The sequence below is a fragment of the Equus asinus genome, chromosome 6 (genome assembly GCF_041296235.1).
Source record: "Equus asinus isolate D_3611 breed Donkey chromosome 6, EquAss-T2T_v2, whole genome shotgun sequence".
NCBI lineage: Eukaryota > Metazoa > Chordata > Mammalia > Perissodactyla > Equidae > Equus > Equus asinus.
This window is the reverse complement of record NC_091795.1, coordinates 16,600,396-16,622,243: the sequence shown is the minus strand read 5'-3', so window position 1 is coordinate 16,622,243 and position 21,848 is coordinate 16,600,396. Positions and strand designations below refer to the sequence as shown.

Sequence of the window (21,848 nt, the reverse complement as noted above, 5' to 3'; positions counted from 1 at the left end):
ATATTAATGATATTAAGCAATGACTGTATTTTTTAGGTGTAATAATGGTATTTAATGGTATTATGCTTAGAGTTCTATCTTTTAGAGACACAAACTGAAGTATTTACAGGTTAAATTATATCTGTCTGAGATTTGCTTAAAAGATAATCCTGCCAGGACAATGTTAGTGGGCAGAAGTAGAGATGGAACAAGATTGGCTTTGAGCTGATAATTGCTCAAGTTGAGTGATGACTACATGGAGGTACACTGTACGGTTCTTCCTACTTTTACATATGCTTGAAACTTTCCATGATAAAAAGTTTTAAAGGAAACACATCAAACCGTTATCTTTCTATTACATAAAAGATGGATTTAGAAATAATGAAATGACATAGCAAAGCCCTCAATAGCTGGAAAAGAGAACAAGATTCCTGCATTCAAGTCCTAACGTGGCTAAAAGAGGCCACGGAAGCAGTCCAACCTCTGTGCTCCTTATGGGCTGGGGTGGGCCAGGTGGCTGCCTCTCCATCCCATGGGCAGCCAAGGCCCAGCAGGTTGCACTGAATCCTGCTGGCTTTCTCTCTTATTCTTAGATATATGAACACACAATTGCAAGTGTTGGATGTTACTGTGGTAAAGTTTTTTTTTTCCAAATCCCCTTAAAAAGCAGCATGGTGGTTATGTGACAATGATTGTGAATTTACTTCCAAAGAGAAGAGGAACAGGCAGCTGTCCTAATGCTAAACAGAGGGTACTTGTGGCTGGGGACAACTCTTCAGTGTTAGCATCACACAGAGACTGAAGAAGTACAGTGTCTCCAATGAGTACATGCAAGGGATGATGACACGCTCTGGAAAACTACTGGATGGCCCAGAAAGTGGCTCCAGTGTTGATGGAGACATAACCCCAAAAGCATGTATGACGGGTCTGCCTAGTTATTCCATGAAACCAGGGTGTAGGGGAGGAAAAAGCCAAATAAATACGTCAATACAGTCTAATATTTGCTGTAATGTGGGATTTTTTTAAAGTATGTGCATCTAAATTAGTAAATTAAATATTATAAGTAGACACATGTGACTACTTCTATCTATCTCTCTAAAAATTGACATGTCCAATTGGCTAAACACAGCTCTAGATTTCCTCATTTGGGGTGGTCCATGATTCTCACTGGACTCCATGAGGCAGGCAGTCTGGCCACATGGCCGACATTTACCTTAGGAACAGCCCTTCCAGGTGGCTGCGTGGCTTCAGGTGTGCAGAGTCTAGGATGCAAGGCAGGGGGTGACACCTGGGTAGAAACACGGTCTCGCCTGGATGTACTGGTGGGATGACCTGCAGTGACACGGAGAACCTCTCCACCAGCATCCTGGCAAAACAAGGGGTAGGGGAGCCGGGAATCAGCAGGTGCACCTGGTCTGCAGCATGGGAGAGGCCAGGGAAGGCCAGATGGCTGCACCTGCCCTGCAGCGGTGGCCTAGTAGGGAGAGGACCAGCGAGGACAGCGCCACCTGCTGATAGAGGGAGAGCCCATGAGAGGTAGACTGAGGAGCCCTTCCCCCTCCCACTCTCTGTATACACCCCAATCCCTCCCTCAGAGCCTTCGTCCAGGAGCCAGAAGTCCTGGTCCCAAACCCAGCCCCACCTGTGGGCTGTGTCTGGTTCAAACTTTAACTGAGTGCCCACGACATGCGGGTGCCAGGTGGTGAAGGATGGGTCAGGATGAAGGGGGTGGGCTGCCCTTGCAGGCAGAAGAAAAGTGTAAACAAATCATCACAACGCCCTCCAGTAAGTGGACCAGCCACAGAGCTGCCTACATGGGGCTGCGAGGGGCTGAGGAGAGAAGCGCCGGGCGCAGCCAGGGTCAAAGATGGCGTCATGCAGTAAAGGAGCCTGGACTCTCCCCCTGGGCAGCATTCCTCAAGCTCTGTGATCAGAAGAACTCCGCAGGAAGCCTGTAAACACAGATGCCCAGGCCCTGCCCTGCCCTGCCCTGCAAGTCTGACTTACAGATCAGAGCTGGGCCCACAGAGAGAAGGAAAAGGGAGAAGAAGAGGGAATGCATTCCAACTATATCGGGAGGGGTAAAAACTGGCAGGACTTCAAGATCCATTTATGAGGGAATGGGGGAAAGGGAGGCAGTTAAGATGATTCCTAAGAATGAGGTAAATCTTTGCACACGAAGGAGTGGAATGGACACCTGACCAGAGCACCTTGGGGATGAAAACACTAAGCAGCACAACAGGAAGTGTGTGTGTGTGCATGTCTGTGTGTGTAGGTGTACACAGAGACATGTGCACACACATTCTTAGACACATGCAACACCCCACACATATCTGACATACCCAGTTGTGGTTGCGGGTCATCCCTAGGGAACAGGATCACGGGAGGGGGAAGGAAGGGGAGATATTTCCTGTTTACTTCATACAGCTGTGTTCTGCTTGACTTTGTAGCAATACAACACACATTTAACAACAATAACAAAATAAAAGAAGTTACAGGCACTGTGCCCCTCCTCTCACAGGGGTGGCCCACACACAGGTTCCCAGCCCAACTCTGAGACAGTGACACGGAGAAGGAACAGCACTTGGGGCTCCTGTCAGGAATTGGGACACAAGCAGCTGGCACTGGAGGTGGAGGAGTGTGGCTGGTGGCCAGCCCCTGGCCAGCTACAATCTGTCTCACTTTCTGAACAAGTGACCCAAGGTAAGGTGCTGACCCACATGACAGGGTTGTCCCGAGGATGAAATGGCACAATGAATGGGAATGACATTTGGAAAACCAGAGAGATTCTGATCCCACAGCCTTTTGGAAGCAGACTCGGCAAACCACCACACAAGTGGTAAAACAATTTTCTGTTTTGTTAATTTCTTTGCCGTTTGCGTTTTTGAGTATCTATGGCTTCCTATGTTCCTTTTATAATTTTTAAAAATGTACAAATTATTAAACATCTATAAGAACTAGGCCCATCTGTAAAAGGGTCTTAGCCCTGTCCCTCAAACCATCGTACAAAGGGACTTTTGTGATATTAAATATAATGTATGTGCATTATTAAGAGTTCTGAGATGACTCTCACACATCTAATTGAGGATTTCCTGTGCAGTCCAAAAGTGAGGATAAAGGATGATGTTGTGCTTTAAATATCCTCTCTGTCCCCCTCCTTACCCCCCGGCATCAGCACACACATAAGGTCTTTTAACTTAAGAAACAGAGAATACAGGACATCATCCATTCAAGATGCAAGCCAATCCTTAGACCAGGAGCAGATGACCTGCTCGGGATGCTCCGGTCCTTTTCCAATGGGCAACTGTGGTAGTCATGTGACTCCTGGTCACAGGTGACTTGTCTGGCAGATGACGGCTAGCCCCCAGCCTTGGCCTTACCCCTCCAGACCCACACCCTCCTTTTTCCTCCCTGGCCCCAGTCAGGGATGGAAGAGCCTGCTGCTTTGTACACTGGTGAGTAATTTTCTTTGAAGCAGAGTTGAACAGTCCCATCAAAATGATCCCACATTAAAACAACCACTTCAAAGTGGCTGTTGTCAAAAAGTCTTTCTCAAAGTACTACTAGAAAATGTCACAGGCCCAGAAAATTATCAGCAATTTCAAAGCCTGGAACACCTTCTGTCTTACACCAGCTGCCCAGATAACTCCCTTTCTGTGGGGAATTTCAAAATATTCAAGCCCTGACTTTCAGAATCCTGGATGTACTCAGTAGAAAGGCAAAGAGCTAGAATAATTATTCTTGCTACAGAGATTTTAAAGAGGTTTTGAAAGGTTTAATTCCAAGGCTGTCTATCCAGTGAATGGGAACCTGGAAACCAAATCCACAAGCCCCAACACAGAGAGAAAACTGCTCTCATCACTTAGGATGCCACCAAGGCACTCTTGTCCAGGGAGGCCTTTAGCTCAATCCCGCTGACTCCACCAGGTCTCTGTGCTCCACCACATCTGCCCTTCTGGGATTCAGCTTGCACAGCACCCTTTCCCTGGGTCTCTGGGCAGTGTGTGAGTAGCTCTCAGCCTATCTGGATGGCTCTTCAAATCTCAACACTCACAGATTTTCACAGTGAAAACTGATGCCAATTAGGAGGTAGGGGTCCTCCTACTCTAGGCCAGGGGTCAGTAAACAGCAGTCTGCAGCCAATGCCTGCCCGTTGCTGTAAACAGGGTTTTACTGCAACAAAGAGAGGCTCCCTCATTTAAGTATCCCCTACGGGAGCTCTCCGCTACAACAACAGAGCAGAGCTGAGTAGCTGCAACAGAGACTGTATGGCTCTCAAAGCCTAAAATATTCACTGTTTACAAACTTTACTGTTTGTTGATCCCTGATCTAGTCCAGATGTAATTATCAGAAAAACATGAGAAAAAAGCAAACAGCCAGCCAAGGCGTGGCTCATAATCATCTCTGGGTAATAACAGCAATGTAAACAATTTGGGGATCCTAAGTGGAGGCCCTGAGGAAGTCCTATGTTGCAACTTAATGATCCCTTAGTGAGTGGATGCAGAATGCTAACTTCGAGTGTGCATCACAACTTGCCCTATTGCTGCCTGGACCAACGCTAAATAACATAACTCAGACTTACAGAAAAAGCAAAGCCTGGACAGGCAGGTGATCCAGGGCATGTTGACCACCCTGCCCCAGTCACACGGCCGAGTGGCCTCCTTCTGGAGCCCACCCCAGTTCCTCCTGACACCTGGTTCCCGAGGGAGGAAGAGGAGGAGGGAAGGAGGGAAAAAAAAGGAAAGACAGATCTATCCTGATGCCACTTCCCTCTTCAATTACTGCCCATTTTTCTCTTTCGACTTCTCCTCCAGTTCACCTATAAACCTATTCCAGTCAGGTTCATCCCAACTCATCCACGAGAGCTGCTCTTGTCAAGGTGACTGTGACCTCTACATTGCACCCTGGGACCCCTGCTCTTCTCTATATAAACTCACTCCCCAGGTGATTTCATCCAGTTCTGTGGCTTTCAATATCACTCCTACGTGGTGACTCCCCAGCTTGCCTCCCCAGACAAGGGCATCCAAGCGCCTACTTGATCTCACCCCTGGGATCCCCCCGAACGAACTCTTGATCCCACGCTCCCACCTCCACCCCAGGTGGTGTCACTTAGTCTTCCCCAATTTAATTAAAGACAACTCCAACCTTCCAGTTGCTCAGGACCCTCAGGTGCCTGATTCCCATCTTTCTCCCACAGCCTCCATCCAGTTCATCAGCGAATCCAGTCAGTTCTACCCGGAAAACATATCCAGAACTTGCCTACTCCTCACCACCCCACATTCACTCCCAGTCACTCCCACCTCTCCCAGATTACTGCCGTGGTCTCCTTTGCCCCTCTGTCTCCCTTCTTCCACCCTCGCCCCCCTGGCCCCTCCAGTCTATCCTCAACACAGCGACAGAGGATCCTGTTCAGATGAGTGATGGCCAGCTCAGGCAGAAAGCTCTGGCACCAAGCCCACCCTGATCTGCTCTCCCCCACCTGCCGCTCCTCGCTGCTCCCCCAACACACGAGCTGCACTCCCACTGCAGGGCCCTGCCAGAGCTGCCTCTCACCTCCTTCAGGGTTCTGGTTAGAAGTCATCTGCTCATGGAGGCCTTCCCTGATCACTGGTCCAAAATCTCCCAACCCTCCCAACCCTCCTTATGCCCCTCCCTACTTTATCCTTTCTCATTAGCACTTGTCACATATCTTCATTCATCTTGCTCACTGTTTGTTTCCGTGCCTAAAAGCAAGCAACATGAGGGAAGAGATTTCTGCTTCAATTTGTTCCTGCTATATCCCCAGAGTCTGTAACAGAGCCTGGCACAAAGTTGGCACTCAATAGATGTTTGTAGGATGGATGGAAGGAAGGAAGGAAGGAAGGATGAAAAGATAGACAGACAGACAAATAGATGGTCGGATAACAGGGTACTCTGAAGGTGGATTCAACTGTGGTCCTCAGGCATCTCCAAGCCTCTGTGGTACAGATGAATCCAGCCCTCCCTCTAGCCAATGGGCCTGCAGACTCCTGCCTAGACGACAGCCCTGATAGAAGCCACCTCCTTCCCCCAGACAGGGGAAGATGAAAACTGTCACGTGGCTGTACTCCCCCCTTTAAAGGCAGTTTTCGTTTAGACTGTAGTTTTGTGTAGTTATTTTCCCAAGAGATCTGGTTCTATAAATTTGGGCAGACAAGGGGCAAAGCAGGCTGTGTTTTATATCTGTGTCCTCAAAGGCCCATGCTAGACCCTGACACACAGTAGGTGAATAAACATTTTCTTCTTTTTTTTTGAGGAAGATTAGCCCTGAGCTAACTGCTGCCAATCCTCCTTTTTGCAGAGGAAGACTGGCCCTGAGCTCACATCCGTGCCCATCTTCCTCTACTTGGCAGCATGACTTGCCAAGCAGTGCCATGTCCACACCCGGGATCCGAACCAGCGAACCCCGGGCCGCCAAAGAGGAACATGCTCACTTAACTGCTGCGCCACCGGGCCGGCCCTAATAAATATTTCTTGAATCAATGAATGAATATAGGTTTAAGAGAAGGAGGCAGCTTGGGAACTCATAAATGTATACAAATTGCTGGTTGAAACTCTGTCCAAAACCTAGAGCAGGTCAGCACTTAAATCCTTTGCCTTGAGAGGCAGGTGTGGGGACTCTGCCCTGAGTGGGCAGACCATCACCCCCCACTGCCCCGTGCCCACTCCCCCAACCTGTGCTCAGGTGTGAGTGGGACTTCATCTTCATTGAGATCCAGGGAGTTGAGATCTGGACAGTCCTGCAGAAGCAGCTTCTCTCGCTCCTGCTCCTGGGCCTGTTCCCTGCAGGGAGACGAGAGCCAACGTCAGGGGTCAGCACTGCTCCTGGTCATCCAGCCCTATCACTGGACTGCAGGGACCACCACCAGCAAAGCTTAGGAATGGAGGACCAGAGGGCCACGTTGCCCCAGTCTCCCTGCACAATGGCTTTCACACTTAGATTCTGGGGGGCAGAGGGGAGGGATTGCATTGCATGGATTGTGCTGTCTGAGAACGAGCAGACAGGCCTGAAAGAAAATTCTCACCATACAACTTCAAATGCGCCTTTATCTGTGTACCTTGTTTCAGCATTTGCTCACTGTTTATCACACCAAGGCCTGTGCCTAGCCCTTCTGCTCCTCCTGGGGTCCAGCTGCAATGACCAGGCAAGGGCCCCGTGCCCCAGTTCCCTGGAGCCCTGACACATGGCCTGCCTCGCCAGCCCCAACAACAGCCCTCCAGACCCTGCTCATTCCCTTACTCTCCCTACCCTGAGACCTTTAGCTGCAGAGGCCCGGAGCCCCATGTTCTCCCCCAGCCCTGAGCACCTCACTTCTCTTTCAACCAGCCCCTGCACAGGCCCTGCATGCCCATATTATCTTGCCAGCACCCCAACTCTCTCACCCTCCTCCTGCCATAACCACAAGGCAAACCCAAACCCAAGGGGGCTCCAGCCCATCCCTCGCCTTCTCTGTCCTTGTTTCCTCAGGCTGTTGAGGGAGCCCGGGGAGCCTCCCCAGCCCCTGTCCTGCCCCTCTAGATGCTCGCCCTGGCTTTGCCCACAGGTCCTCAGTTCTCAAAGATTTTATCTCCGTCTCAAGTTCAGATCCTCCTAGGCTGCCACTAAACTGGATGATTTCCAGCCGAACATGCCCTGGCCCCTCTGACACCACATGTCCAGTTCTGAATTCCTTTCTATACAGTCCCCAACGACCCAGCCACCCAGGTCAGCAGATTCACCAGAAGCCCCACTGCCCCCCTCCCAGGAGCCTCTTGGCTGTGAGCCGCTCCCTGGTACCCCATCTCATCACCATTCACCCTACTTGCTCTCTTGCCCTGCCCATCCATTCTCCATAATGCAGCCTGAGTGATCTCACTTAAACACACGGGAAAACACATCACTACCTGCTTAAAATTCTCCCATGACTCGACCTTATGTCCACGAGACCCCTCAGGATCCAGCCCCGGTTCACATCTCGGCCATATCTCCCGCTACGACCACTCCCCCATCCCCCAGTTCCCAGCGCCGACAATTTCAGTCTTAGCCAGGCACCAGAATTTCTGTCCTACCCACCTTTACACCCCTGCTCACCCCTGCTGCTCCCCACCCCCCAAACCTCCTTATCCTCCAAGGTTCAAGGACAGGGACACCTCTGTGGAGCCTTTTCTGACCTGCAGGTTAAGTTGGGTGGGCCCCTCCATAGTAACTCTACGGCATGGGAAATACTAGAATCATCATGTTAAATCACCAGGCGAGCAGGGGCTGCACCATCAGCTCTGTGTATCCACTGCCTGGCCCAGGGCAGAGGGACAATTCTCCAATGCCAGGTGCTCTGATGAGCAGGCATGGCAGTTTCCCACAACTGTTCACCTTCCTTGCTTGGGGACCAGAGCATCCATGACCAATCTCAAACTTTGGACCCAGCGATACTCCCCCCAGTTGCAATCTGGGACCCACCTGTCCCCCATGGTCAGCCCCAAAGCTGAGGTCTGGGACCAAGGCACTCTCAAATCTTGAACCCTGGACCAAGGCCCAGCTTTGAATCCAGTTCAAGGCATTGCCAAATCTTGAACCCAAGACCCAAGTGTTCCCAGCCCCCACTGGGCAAAGGATTCAGGTGTCCTGACCTTGTTGAATCCCTGGTCCTGGGTGACCCCAACACTCACTAGTCCCACTTGCCTCCCTCCTTCTCTGCTTAGGGATTCTGCCCCCTGCCAAAATTCCACAGTGGCAAGGATCAAGGGGTGGGGTGGGGTGGGGGTAAGCCCAACCGGGAATGGCACATACATATCAGACTTGCTGCAATGATAAAGGTTGTTGCATCTCTCAAACCAAAAAAGAAAAAAGAAAAGAAAAGGAAAGGTATCTACGGTATTTGCAGCACAGTCCTGGGCACTGTGGAAAGAAACACACACGGCCCTGCCCCTAACTTACACTCTAGGCAGGAGAAAATATACCCAGGTAAAGGAGTCAAACAACAAAAGTTGTGGGTTATTAAGAGCCCAGAGGAGTAGTACGGAGGAGGGAGGTGATGCTGGGGTGGGCCAGAAGGCCAGGAATGGACAGAGGGGAGAAAACAATAATTTGTCCCACACATATGTTCCATCAAAGAGCATGCCCAGGAGTGAAGTCCACCTGAAGGCAGGAGCATGCTGTCTCGCTGGCCCCAGCCCTTGTGGGCAGTGTGAAGAGCCTATTGTGTAGAGTAGGATTCTAGTATTTTCACTCAAAATGGGCCCTCAGTGCAAGCCAACCACTTAGCACGCTGCTGACTAAAGAAAGAGCACCGGTGGTGTTGGTCTGTTGGTCTCCAATGCCACCTCCACCTCCCTAAGGGATTTCCTTTTCTGACTGGATGTGACTTTCACCTTTAGAAACTAACTTCTACATACGATGAGGCTCACCCTAACACCAGGGAGAAGGCAGACGTGAAACAGATGCAGTGTTGTGGGAAAAGGAGCAAAGCTGCTTCAGTGCTGGCGTAGGACAGAGCAGCACCCTACGCCTGCCCTGCATCACCCTGAGGCAACAGCCAGGCTGCACCCCTCTGTCAAAGCTACTGCTTCTTCCACTTCTCTCTAATAGAACACGTGAACGGGAGTGGAGAGACCCCCAGACTGGCATGAATTGTGCCGAATAGAGCCCAGGTGGGGAGAGGACCAGGAACAGGGGCTCTGAACGTGGTGGGGGTCCGGGAGGCACGCTGTGTAGGGGTGGGGTAGGCTGCTTTATCTGAGAGGAATTTACTATGAGTATTAGAGGACGAACCCCTGAAATTACTGCCAACCCCACAAAAACAAACACCCCAGGAGGGACCCTTTCCCACACTCACCTCTTCTCCTGCAGTAAGTAGTCTAAGCTATTGATGTAGCTCTCAGAGCCTCCAGAGGTAAACTGGAGAGACCGCACATGAGAATGGGGAAGGAGGAGAGAAACAAAGATGGGGGGGGGAGAATAACATTTCATCTAAATTAAGTCTTTTATTTATTTTGTTTACTTTTCTGAATAGGCAATACAGTCACATGATTAAAAAACCAAAAAGTATATGGCACACAGTAGCACATCTCCTCCGTACCCTATGCCCCACTAGCCAGGTCCCTCCCCACAGGTGACCACGGGCGTTCTTTCCTTGTTTGCTGCCAGAGACATTTTATGCACAGACAAGTGGAGAGCAATGCAGCGCAGATCCCCTCTTTAGCACAAATGATAGCATACTATACAGCCTATCCTGCATTTTGCTCTTTTCAACTAGCAGTCTGCTTGAGGATCATTCCATATCAATACTACAGAGACAATTTTTTAAAAATACCCTTCAGGGTACTCTGATGTATAAACAGAACATAACTTAGTAGTTCCCTTGTGGTAGGCATTTAGGTTATTGACAACCTTGGGCTATTACAAATAATTAAGCCCTATTCTTAAAATAAATTTCCTGGATCTACGGACCCTTACATGCCCTCACAGTCTACCCAGCAACAGCAGTTTATTCCCAACTTAAAGTTCATCACTGAAGTGTCCATTTAGGAATATTGATCCATTGGACCAGAGTCAGCCTGAGTCTTCGTGCCTGACCCAGCCCAGACCCCAGTACCACAGTCCCTCCTTTCTCCACGGCCATAAACCCACTGTTGGCTGTGAAGGCCTAGACGGGCACCACACAGGAGTGACATCAAATCTGGCACTACCCCCACACCATCTGTTAGCAGGAGTTAGGAGCAGAAATAAAGGGAGAGGTGACCAAAGAGGGATGGCCGAAGAGGGGTGGTAAGGAGAGGAGGCCAAGGGGTGGCCACTGGCTTACCGAGGTGTGGGTGTCCACCATTGGAGCTGCAGCCTTCTTGCTAGGGCCTGCCATGTTCCAGAACATCTCCTCCAGGGAGGCCAGGGCTCCCTTGGGGTCTGAGTCCCGGCGCTCCTGCTCTAAGTCCTCAGGCAGCTGGCAGGCCAGTCTCCTCGGGCCCTGAGGCCCCACCGTGCCCAGGCAGCTCTGGGCTGGGGCCTCCCTGCCAGCCTGCAGTACCCTCGGGTTCAGGAACTCTACAGGTGGTGGGCTCCAGTCAGTGGGGAACATGTCCCCAGTTGCCTGCATCTTGGGCTTCTTCGACAGTTTGGGAGTTGGAGCTGAGGTGGGACTGCAGAGGCGCCGGGTGGCGCGGAAGAGCCCCTGGTGCCGGGGATGGTTGAAGCAGCTGCACTTCAGGTTGGGCAGGAGGATGGGCACGGTGGCGGCTGCCTGGACCTCTGTGGATGGGACATGGCACTGTGGTATCCCCACCTGCCCACCACCATCCCAGCCACTGCAGCACTCTGGGTGAGAAGGGGAAGCTGGGAGTGCTGTGGGCAGGAAACGGGAATCCCTCAACCATGGGTTTTCCACTCCCTTGTGGTCCCAAACCTCAGAAGGGCTCTACCTGTGCAGGTGAAAGACACCTACCTTCTCTCTGAGGAAGGGCTTGTACAGTCTTCTGGGACCTGGCCATCTGCAAACCGCTGGACATTCTGTCCTGGAAGGAGCTGCCTGTCAAGTGAGGGGAGCCTCCAGAAGAAAGCTAAATGCTCTGAATCCCTAGGTTCCCCCAGAAAGGAGGGCCTGGCCCACTGGTGCCCAGGAGGGAATTCCCCCTCCAGCTCCAGCCCAGGGACTGAGCACATGCACCACGAAGATCAAGCTGCTGAGGTGTAGGGAGCCTGATCTGACTTCTCATTCCAAGGATATGATGGGCAAGTATAAGGACATCACATTTTTTTAAACCTGTATAAAATTAAAACCAGCACAGCCCAGTAGGAAAGCTATATTCTGAGATGACATCCTGCATGTCTTGCTTACTCGGTGTCACCCCTGTATGACTGTTTGCTGACAAGGGGTGGGGCAGGCTGTCTGGTCCCTGCCATTTCCCCAACACCAGCACAGACCTGGTACACAGTAGGGCTCAGTGCATTTCTGTTGAATGAACAAATGATTTAAAGAGACCCCAGGACTAGCCCAAGAAACCTCCTCCAGTGTTTGCAGCTGCCCATCTCCAGCTCAGATGGACCATGCCAAATGTATAAACATCTCTCGTCACATCAAGCTCAGGCTTGGATAAACTGAAATGCAGATGAAAGGCTAATATCTGAATGAGCTAAAGAGTCTAATGATCAAAGGAAACAACAGTTTACAAAAAAACAAACACTAACTCAACAAGCATTCAAACTCAACAACAGTGAAGGAAATGCAAATCAATACGACTATGAAGTATTATTCAATAATAACCAAAAAATTGAAAATTTATAACAATGAATGTGGATATGGCTGTGAGGAGATGCACTGTTGATAGCAAAGTAAAACAGTTTATTCTTTTCAGAAGGCAATCTATCAATATAGAAATAAAAATACCCATACCTTGGAGTAGGGAACCCCCAAAATCTGTCCCTTCACAAAAGCAACAATGAAGCTGGCAAACTGTCACAACCAACACTTACAGAACTCCGGAATCTAACAAAAAACTAAGAAGTATGGTAATGCTTAATGAAGAATGAAGCTGCTAAATTCCAGCAAGGTTGCACTCTGGCTTTTAGACTTAGCCACCTATCGGCCCTCACTGCCCAGCCCAGGGGCAGCCATGGGGACTGCATTCGTGGTATGGCTTGCTGATGCCAGAGGGGGCAATACCAACTTGTTCTCAAAGAACTGTGGTTGTGTGTTTTGACCTTTCTGGTGGTTCCCTGGGGGATCGACTCAGGGCTGTGCCTTTGTTTTACTTCCCTCAGCACTTTCTCAGGGCTAGCATGGTCTCCTGGGCAGCAGCTGTCCTAAGTGTTTAAAGGCACATCTACTTGCCACAGCCACTTGAGGCAAGGGATAACAGATGGGGCAGCAGCAGAGAGACTGAACAGCCTGAAAAGGAAGAGGCTGAGGAAGGAGATACATAGAGGAATAAAGGTTTTGAAAAGCTCCCATATAAACCAGAGAGTCTAGAAGGCCACGTGCAAGCCCAGGGCCAAGGCATGCTGAGGAAAGACCTGAGATGACTGGGAGCTTCCACCCCAGCTGCCTGTTAGGCTCCACATAATCAGGAAATGAAGACTAAGGCACAGCTGCAAACAGCCTGCTAAGCATTGGAGGATTACTCCAACAGAGCCAGTCTGCAAAGACGAGGAGAGCTTTGTTGTTGTTGTAGGGTTTTTTTGGCTCTAGGCATTTAAGGAAATCTCTATCAAATCACCAGTTGACCACCAAGCTAAAGGAATAGCAACTTCAATGACCATATACAACAAAATAATATAGTCTTTACAAAAAGAGTAAATAGTTTAGAAAAGTCACTAAAGAAACAAAACTACAACTCACAACAAGCAGCAACAACAAACCTGGGGAGAGGGGAGAATCTTCTTTCCAGGGTTACTGTCTTAGAATATTCAAAATGTCCAATTTTCAACAAAAATTACAAAGCATGCAAAGAAACAGGAAAGTATGGCCCATTCAAAGGAAAAAATTAATGAAAAGAAACTGTCCCTGAGGAAGGCCAGATATTGGACTTACTAGACAAAAACTAAATTAACTGTCTAAAATATGTTCTAAGAGCTAAAGGAAATGATGGACAAGGAACTAAAAGATACCAGGAGAATGATGTCTCACCAAGTAGAGAATAACAATAAAGATACAGAAATTATTAAATGGAACCAAACAGAAATTCTGTTGTTGAAAAGTACACTCACTAGGACAGCTATCATCAGAAAAAAAACAAAAAATAACTAGTGTTGGTGAGGATTAGAGAAATTAGAACCCTCATACATTGCTGGTATGAATGTAAAATGGTGCAGCCACTGTGGAAAACAGTTCCTCAGTAAAACACAGAATTACCATATGACCCAGAAACTCCACTCCTATGGATATACTCAGAAGAAATCAAAATAGGTACTCAGACAAATCCTTGTACATGAATGTTCACAGTAGCACTATTCACATAGCCAAAATGCAAATGTCCATCAACCACTGAATGGGGTATATCCATACAACAGAAAATTACTGAGCCACAAAAAGGAATGAAGTACTGATACCTGCTATAACAATGGATAAACCTTAAAAACATTATGCTAAGTCAAAGAAGCCAGATACAAAAGGCCACATATTGTATGATTCTCTATCTATGAAATGTCCAGAATAGGCAAATCCATAGAGAGAGAAAGATGATTAGTAATTGCCAGGCGCTCGGCAGGGGTGGGGGTGGGGAGGAGGAACGGGGAGTAACTGCTTAATGGGTACAAGGTTTCCTCTTTGGATGATGAAAATATTCTGGAACTAGAAAGCGGCAATGGTGGTACAACACCGTGAATGTACTAAACACCACAGAATTACACATTGTAAGCGCTAAGTTTTATATGTATTTCACCATAACAACAGATAAATATACATATAAATATACGTGGAGGAAAAGTGCATGAAAAATAATGTCAAGTAAGTAGAGGTCAATACAACTTGATAGTAATCATGGACCAAAAAGAGGAAACTACAGAAATATGAAATAACCATATTAAGTGAAGGATTTATACAATGTAACTTTTGTACAATTGTTTAAATAATAAAGTGTCCTGAATCCGTGCCTATCCAAGCACTGGAGGGCAGCATCGGAAGCTCCTAGGGGTCCAGTGAGACAAGGATGGCACTGAAAAAACATCCTCGGTCCTGGTTCCGACACCCTGCCCACCTCTGGGCCTTTGAGAGGTGTTGCCCAGGATCACCCATCCTTCCACTCACCAGTGGAATTTTTTCCTAGTTTTCCTGCCTCAAAAAATAACCACTCTCTTTTCCTTCTACACTCTCCTTTCCTTTGTCTTCATAAAAATTGCTTCTGATTCAACCTTCCTAGAGCTTCAACTCAATCGTGTAACTTCCTCAGCTCAGAAGCCAGTGCCAGGCAAAGGTTCACGATGAGGGATCTTCAGAGGCTGGTGACAATGTCCTCCATCTGGATTGTGGCAGTGGTTACTCAAACTACACACACTTGTCAAAGCTCACTGCACTGCAGGTCTAGAAAGGGTGAATTTAATTGTATGTAAATTATACTTCGACAAACCTAACTTAAAAATATCACCGGCTTCCACTGAGTCAAAGTTGAAGCCAACTTCTCAACATACAACATTACTTCCACATTAGAAATCATCTGGCGGAAAACACAGATGCAAAGTCTGTTAAATGAAATGCAAATGCTCCTGGGATAATCAAGCCACCTCTGTGTATTTTATTTATTTATTTATTTTTGTTTTTGAGGAAGATTAACCCTCAGCTAACTTCTGCCAACCCTCCTCTTTTTGCTGAGGAAGATCGGCCCTGAGCTAACATCTGTACCCATCTTCCTCTACTTTATATGTGGGACGCCTACCACAGCATGGCGTGCCAAGCCATGCCATGTCCACACCCGGGATCCGAACCAGCGAACCCCGGGCCGCCAAAGCAGAACGTGCACACTTAACCACTGTGCCAACAGGCCATAGCCACCTCTGTGTATAAAGCATCCACTGTTGGCCTTCCCAGTCCAGCCCTCCTAGGGGACCCTGGTCAGGAATCACTGAACTTCCCCTTGTAAAGGAGAGGTGGGAGCTGGGGGGAGGGCGGTTCAAGGCTTGATAGGAGTTCCCCGTGGTATTTCCTCTCCCCACGTGGGGTGATACTTGGGCCAGGGTATGCCTTCTACCTGGGAGGCACCTTTGGTCCTGAGGAAACAAGGAGGACAGGGTGAGGCCAAGGGGAAAGGGAGCCAGAACAGAGGATTCGGGACAACCCAAGTGGAGGATATGGTCTGGGATTAGGGGAGGAGTTGTCCATGAGGCCCACAGGGCAGAGCAGGCGGGGTGTGAGGACAACGGAACGTCAGGGTGCACCCCTCAGTCAGCTTGAGCTGCCTTAACAAATACCACAGACTGGGGCGCGCCTAAGCAGCACACATTTATTTTCTCACAATCCTGGAGGCTACAAGTCCAAGATCAAGGTGCTGGGAGTTTGGTTTCCTCTGAGCCTCTCTCCTTGGCTTGCACACGGCTGTCTTCTCCCTGTGTCGTCACACGGTACCTCCGTGTGTGTGTCTATGTCCCAATCTCCCCTTCTTATAAAGACACCAGTCATACTGGATTAGGGCCCACCCTCAACGACCTCATCTTCCCTTAATCACCTCTTTGAAGACCCTATGTCCAAATATAGTCACATTCTGAGGTACAAGGGGTTAGGACTTCAAGATATGAATTTTAGGGGGTCACGACTCAGCCCACAACTGTACATTTGGCGGCAACAGCCCTGATCTCCGTGGAAGGTGGAGGCTGGTGGTGGAGGTCTTGGAAAATGTTAAAAATCCTTTGTGTGTATCAGAAAGAGTGATACTCAAAGTCCAAGGTCTTTCCCATGTTCCTGATTCGGACATCAATTTGCTGTTGATATGGCCACGACATCAGCATGATCATGAAGGACAACCCAGACATCAGCTCAAGCAACCAAGAGTTGTGAGCAACCTTCCACCGAAACTCGCGATGGTTCAAGACGTAAATGAGACCACAGGTCAAGATGAGCAAAAGAAATTGCTCTTATAAACAGAATTATCAGAAAAACTGTTTGGTCTATAAATAACAATGCATCTAGGGGAAATGTCACTGAGGACTTGAAGAGGATGAGGAATACCTGGCGATGAGGAGGTGTAAGCATGCTGATTACACTTTCAATTTTTTTTTTCCTAAAGACTGGCACCTGAGCTAACATCTGTTGCCAATCTCTTTTCTTCTTCTTCTTCTCCCCAAAGCCTCCCGGTACATAGTTGTACATTCTAGTTCTAAGCGCCTCTGCTTGTGCTATGTGGGACGCTGCCTTATCATGGCCCAACGAGCGGTGCCACGTCCGCACCCAGGATCCAAACCAGCGAAACCCTGCGCCGCCAAAGCAGAGCAGCGAACTTAACCACTCACCCACGGGGCCGGCCCCACACTTTCAACTTTTTTTTTTTAAAGACTTTATTTTTTTTTTCCTTCTTCTCCCCAAACCCCCCCAGTACACAGCTGTATGTATTTTAGTTGTGGGTCCTTCTAGTTGTGGAATGTGGGACGCTGCCTCAGCGTGGCCTGATGAGCAGTGTCATGTCCATGCCCAGGATTCGAACTGGTGAAACCCTAAGCCACCGAAGCAGAGCGCACGAAGTTAACCACTCGGCCAGCCCCCAACACCTCAATTTTTTAATGAAAGTTTTTAACACAAAAATGCAAAGTTGGTCAGTAGTAAAATCTGCAAAACCCTACAAAAGTTAAAAGAGCGGTCAACTATTTTCTCTGCTTACTGATAATGCAAGGAAAAGGGCTTTGGAAAACAGCCTGGCAGTTTCTCAGAGGGCTAAACATAGAGGTACCATATGACCCAGCAATTCCATTCCTAGGTGAATGCAAGAGGGAAGTGAAAGTCTACGTCCACACAAACTCTTGTACATGAATGTCCAGAGCACCACTGTTCATAAGAACCAAAAAGAGGAAACAACTCCAATGTCCATCAATTGTTAAATGGACAAAGAAAACTGCTATGTCCACACAATGGAATATTATTCATCCATGAAAGGAAGGAAGCACTGACACACGCTACAACATGGATGAGCCCTCAAAACATTATACTAAGTGAAAGAAGCCAGACTCATAAGGCCACATATTGTGTGGTTCCATTTATGCGAAATGTCCAGAATGGGCAAATCTATAGAGACAGAAAGCAGATTAGTGGTTGCCCAGAACTGGAAGGGGAAATTGAGGGGTGACAGTTTAAGAGGTGCAGCATTTCTCTGTGGCGGTGATGAACGTAGTCTAAAATTCACTGCAGTGATGACTGCAGAACTCTATGAATTATACACTGTAAGTGGGTGAACTGTGTGGTACGTGAATCATATCTCAAAAGACTGTTTTTAAAAAAAGAGTACCGGGCCAGCCCGGTGGAGCAGCGGTTAAGTGCGCATGTTCCGCTTCGGTGGCCGGGGGTTCACTGGTTCGGATCCCAGGTGCAGACATGGCACCGCTTGGCAAGCCATGCTGTGGCAGGTGTCCCACGTATAAAGTAGAGGAAGATGGGCACAGATGTTAGCTCAGGGCCAGTCTTCCTCAGCAAAAAGAGGAGCATTGGCAGCAGTTAGCTCAGGGCTAATCTTCCTCAAAAAAAAAACAAGAGTACAGGGGCCAGCCTGGTTGCATAGTGGTTAAGTTTGCATGCTCTGCTTTGGTGGCCCAGGGTTTGTAGGTTTGGATCCCATGCACAGACCTATGCACTGCTTGTCAAGCCACACTGTGGTGGCATCCCACATACAAAATAGGAGAAGACTGGCACAGATGTTAGCTCAGGGACAATCTTCCTCAAGCAAAAAGAGGGAGACTGGTAAGAGATGTTAGCTCAGGGCCTATCTTCCTCACCAAAAAAAAAGAGAGAGAGAAAGTACAAGGAAACCTAAATTAAATGTCAAGGCTGATGGTGCAGCCGAACCTTCCACGAGGACAAAGGTGTACAGCAACAGGAAGCTGGAGAATGTGTTTAAAGCTGTTCACACTGCAGATGCTAATCAAGAAGGAAAAGAGAAACAGAGGATAAAAAGTATCACTAAAATCTTCCAGAAATATTCTACCTGACTGACCATGCCTTTTAAGAATTTATTGGGGGGAGGGGAATTAAAGCTGCTCTTTAAAAAATCTTTCATTTGGAGAACTTAAAGTACCAAGTTGAGTTTGCAACACTTGTCAAAGACAAGAAAACTGCCATAAACCAAGCAAATGTTTCAGTGTTCAGACGTCCATAGAGATGATAAAATAAAATATAAAAAGAATCAGAAACTGCTGATACAACCAGACCAATTCCATGCGGCGAAAGCTGCGGGCGACGAGGTGGGAGGGAGGGAAGGATATTTTCTCCTTTTTAAATTGGTTTCTTTTCTGGGCACAAGTGCTTTCTGTGTCTTTCTAACAATGCAGAGCCCACTAAGTTTAGGAAGCACAACAGCAGCCTTTCTTCCACTCCAGAGTTGCTGGATTTTGCTGTTCCAGCTTTGGCTGTTCCTCAAGATCACGAAAAGCAGCACACTCGGGTTTCTGAGAGTTCAGTGGCTCACTGCTCCAGGTGGAGCATAGAGCAGGGAGTGCTTTAGAGCGCATCAGAGGAGTAAGTACGCAGTCGCTGCCTGAGGGCACTGTACGATTCCTCAGGCCCTCCTCTCCACCCTCGCAGCACTGCCATGCTCTTCACCACGCTGATGAGTTAGTTCTCTCCTCGAGTCACTTGAGTGCACACATGAAGTCTTGTCTTGGTACCCCGGTGCCCAGCCCAGGCTTCACTCAGAATGGAGTCTCAGGAAATTAGGTGGCTGATGCTATCGCGCATTTACATGAATCTTAGTCTGCTCGGGCTGCCATAAGAAAATACCATAGGCTGGGGGGCTTCAACAACAGGTTTATTTCTCACAGTTCTGGAGGCTGGAAGTCTAAGATCAAGGTGCTGGCATGGTAGGTTTTATTCTGAAGGCTTTTCTCATGGCTTGTGGAAGGCTGCCATCTCTCAGTGTGCTCACACGACCTCTCTGTGTGCTCATGGTAGGGGGTGGGAGAGAGAGAGAGCATGTGGGCGTGCTCTGCTCTCTTCCTCTTCTTATAAAGACACTAATCCCAACACGGGGCCCCATTCTCATGACCTCATGTAACTTTAATCACCTCCCAAAGGCCCCATCTTCAAATACCGTAACACTGGCAGTTAGGGCTTCAACACAGGAATTTGGGGGAGACACAATTCAGTCCATAGCGACATGCAATATACCAAACATCACTATGCTAGGTACAAATCCAATCAACTTCAAATTAAAGTACAATACACACACAGAGAAGTGTACCAGGGTAAGAATACAGCTTGATGAATTCTCACAAAATGAACACACCTAGGTAACCATTACCTAAGTCAAATAAATGGCATATGCCAGCACCCCAGGGGCCTCCTCATGCTCCCTCCCAGTCAGTACTTCCACACTCTGCCCCAAAGGTAAGACCTTACACCCCAGATTCGTTTTGCCTGTTTTTTTAGATAATGTATAAAGAGAATCATACACTATTGATTCTTTCGTGTCTGACTTCTTTTGTTCACTGTTACATTTGTGCATGTTTTCACCGCTGAATAGTATTCCATTGCACGAATATAGGCTTAACTCTTCCACTATTGATGGACACCTTTGTCGTTTCCAATTTTTGACTCATACATAATGGTTCTATGAACATTGTTATACTTGCCTTCTGTACACACACCCAATCACAAACATTTCTGTTGGGAATGCAGCTAGGTGTCAAATTGATGGGTCACAAATAGGTGTGTCCATTTGCAGTAGATAAAGAGCAAACAGCTTCAAAGTGGTAGAATGAATTTACCCTCCCACTAGCTATTTTTCAGTTCCCATATCTATAACTCTTATTGGAAAAAAATTGTGAAAACCAGTCTTTTCTATTTTTTATTTTGAAATAATTTCAGACTTACCACAAATTGCAAAAAATAATACAAAAAATCCCCATATGCCCTTCATCCAAATTCCTCAAGTGTTAACATTTCATTATATTTACTTTATCATTAATTATCTCTCTAATGTGTGTGTGTGCACACGTGTGTGCGTGTAAATATATGATCATGACACTGTTGCAGGGTATCAGCCAGTTACTTTGTAGATTCTATAAATCTGGATTTGCATGATGTTTCCTCATGATTAGATTCAGGTTATATGTTTTGGGCAGGAATACACAGCTGTGATGCTGTGTTCTTCTTAGTGTGTCATATCAGAAAGCACATGATGCAGATTTGTCCCTTTACTGGTGTTGCTAACTTTAATCTCTTGGCTAAGGTGGTATCTGCCAGGTTTCTCCACTGTAATATTCTTATTTCCCTTTGTAATTAATCCATATCTTATGGGAAGATGCTTTGAGATTATGTAAACATCCTGTCTCTCATCATGCTTTCATTTCCTAGTTTTAGCATCATCTTGCCTGAAACAATTTTTTTTTTTTTTTTGAGGAAGATTAGTCCTGAGCTAACATCTGCGGCCAATTCTCCTCTTTTTGCTGAGGAAGACTGGCCCTGAGCTAACATCCGTGCCCATCTTCCTCTACTTTATATGTGGGATGCCGACCACAGCATGGCTTGCCAAGTGGTGCCATGTCCACACCTGGGATCTGAACTGGTGAACCCCAGGCCACAGACATGGAACCAGCACACCTAACCACTGCACCACCAGGCCAGCCCCACCTGAAACAATTTTTAAGGAAGTGGTTTAAACCTAGTTTTTGTTTGTTTTTAATAGCTTCAAATTTTTCAAAAATCTTACTGTCATAATCAGTAATTCTCACAAATCAGACTTAATTCTGGAAAACCATCAGACATTTACCCTAAAAACATCCCCAAAGTCACCTTCAAAGTTTAAAAAAAATAAAACTGGCAAACTGGTGGTGGTGGTCACTGTAGCAGCCTTTCCAAGCAAAATGGAACCCTCATCTGGAAGCCTGAGAGTTAGCCAAAGAGGACAAGGAACTCTCCTCAAAGTCTCCACTTCGAAACACTCTATATGGGGATGGGGAGCAGGGGTCAAGTTCAGCAGATCCTCAGGGCCCCTGGAGTCCAGCCCATGTCTCCTCTGGTGACAAAGCAAAAGGTAAACCTTGGCCTTGTGTTTCCAGGAGATTCTCACTCACCTTTCTAGCTCTCCCCAGGCTGGGACCTGCTCACCTGTGTAACCACCAAACCCAGCACAGAGAGCCGACTCACCAACCAGGATCCTAACATCCTGTGGCTTAACGAGCAAGGCTCTCTGGGAGCAAAGTCAGCTCATCCTGCAAGCTAACAGTTACAACTAAGAATGGGGGTTGGAGGTCT

At 47.8% G+C, this 21,848-nt stretch overlaps 1 protein-coding gene across 1 annotated transcript in view; it reads right to left on the bottom strand.

Annotated features, from left to right (window-relative positions):
• The window catches only part of FAM178B (family with sequence similarity 178 member B), an 86,305-nt gene extending 74,815 nt beyond the window's left edge, over nucleotides 1–11,490 (bottom strand). The window contains exons 1-5 of the mRNA XM_070511665.1: nucleotides 11,412–11,490; nucleotides 10,797–11,218; nucleotides 9,810–9,871; nucleotides 6,673–6,780; nucleotides 1,193–1,345 (exon numbers count right to left, since the gene is read on the bottom strand). Coding sequence (XP_070367766.1) covers nucleotides 1,193–1,345; nucleotides 6,673–6,780; nucleotides 9,810–9,871; nucleotides 10,797–11,218; nucleotides 11,412–11,475 — 809 coding nt within the window. The 5' untranslated portion in view covers nucleotides 11,476–11,490. The remainder of the gene's footprint in view (nucleotides 1–1,192; nucleotides 1,346–6,672; nucleotides 6,781–9,809; nucleotides 9,872–10,796; nucleotides 11,219–11,411) is intronic.
• Nucleotides 11,491–21,848: the final 10,358 nt, after the last annotated feature.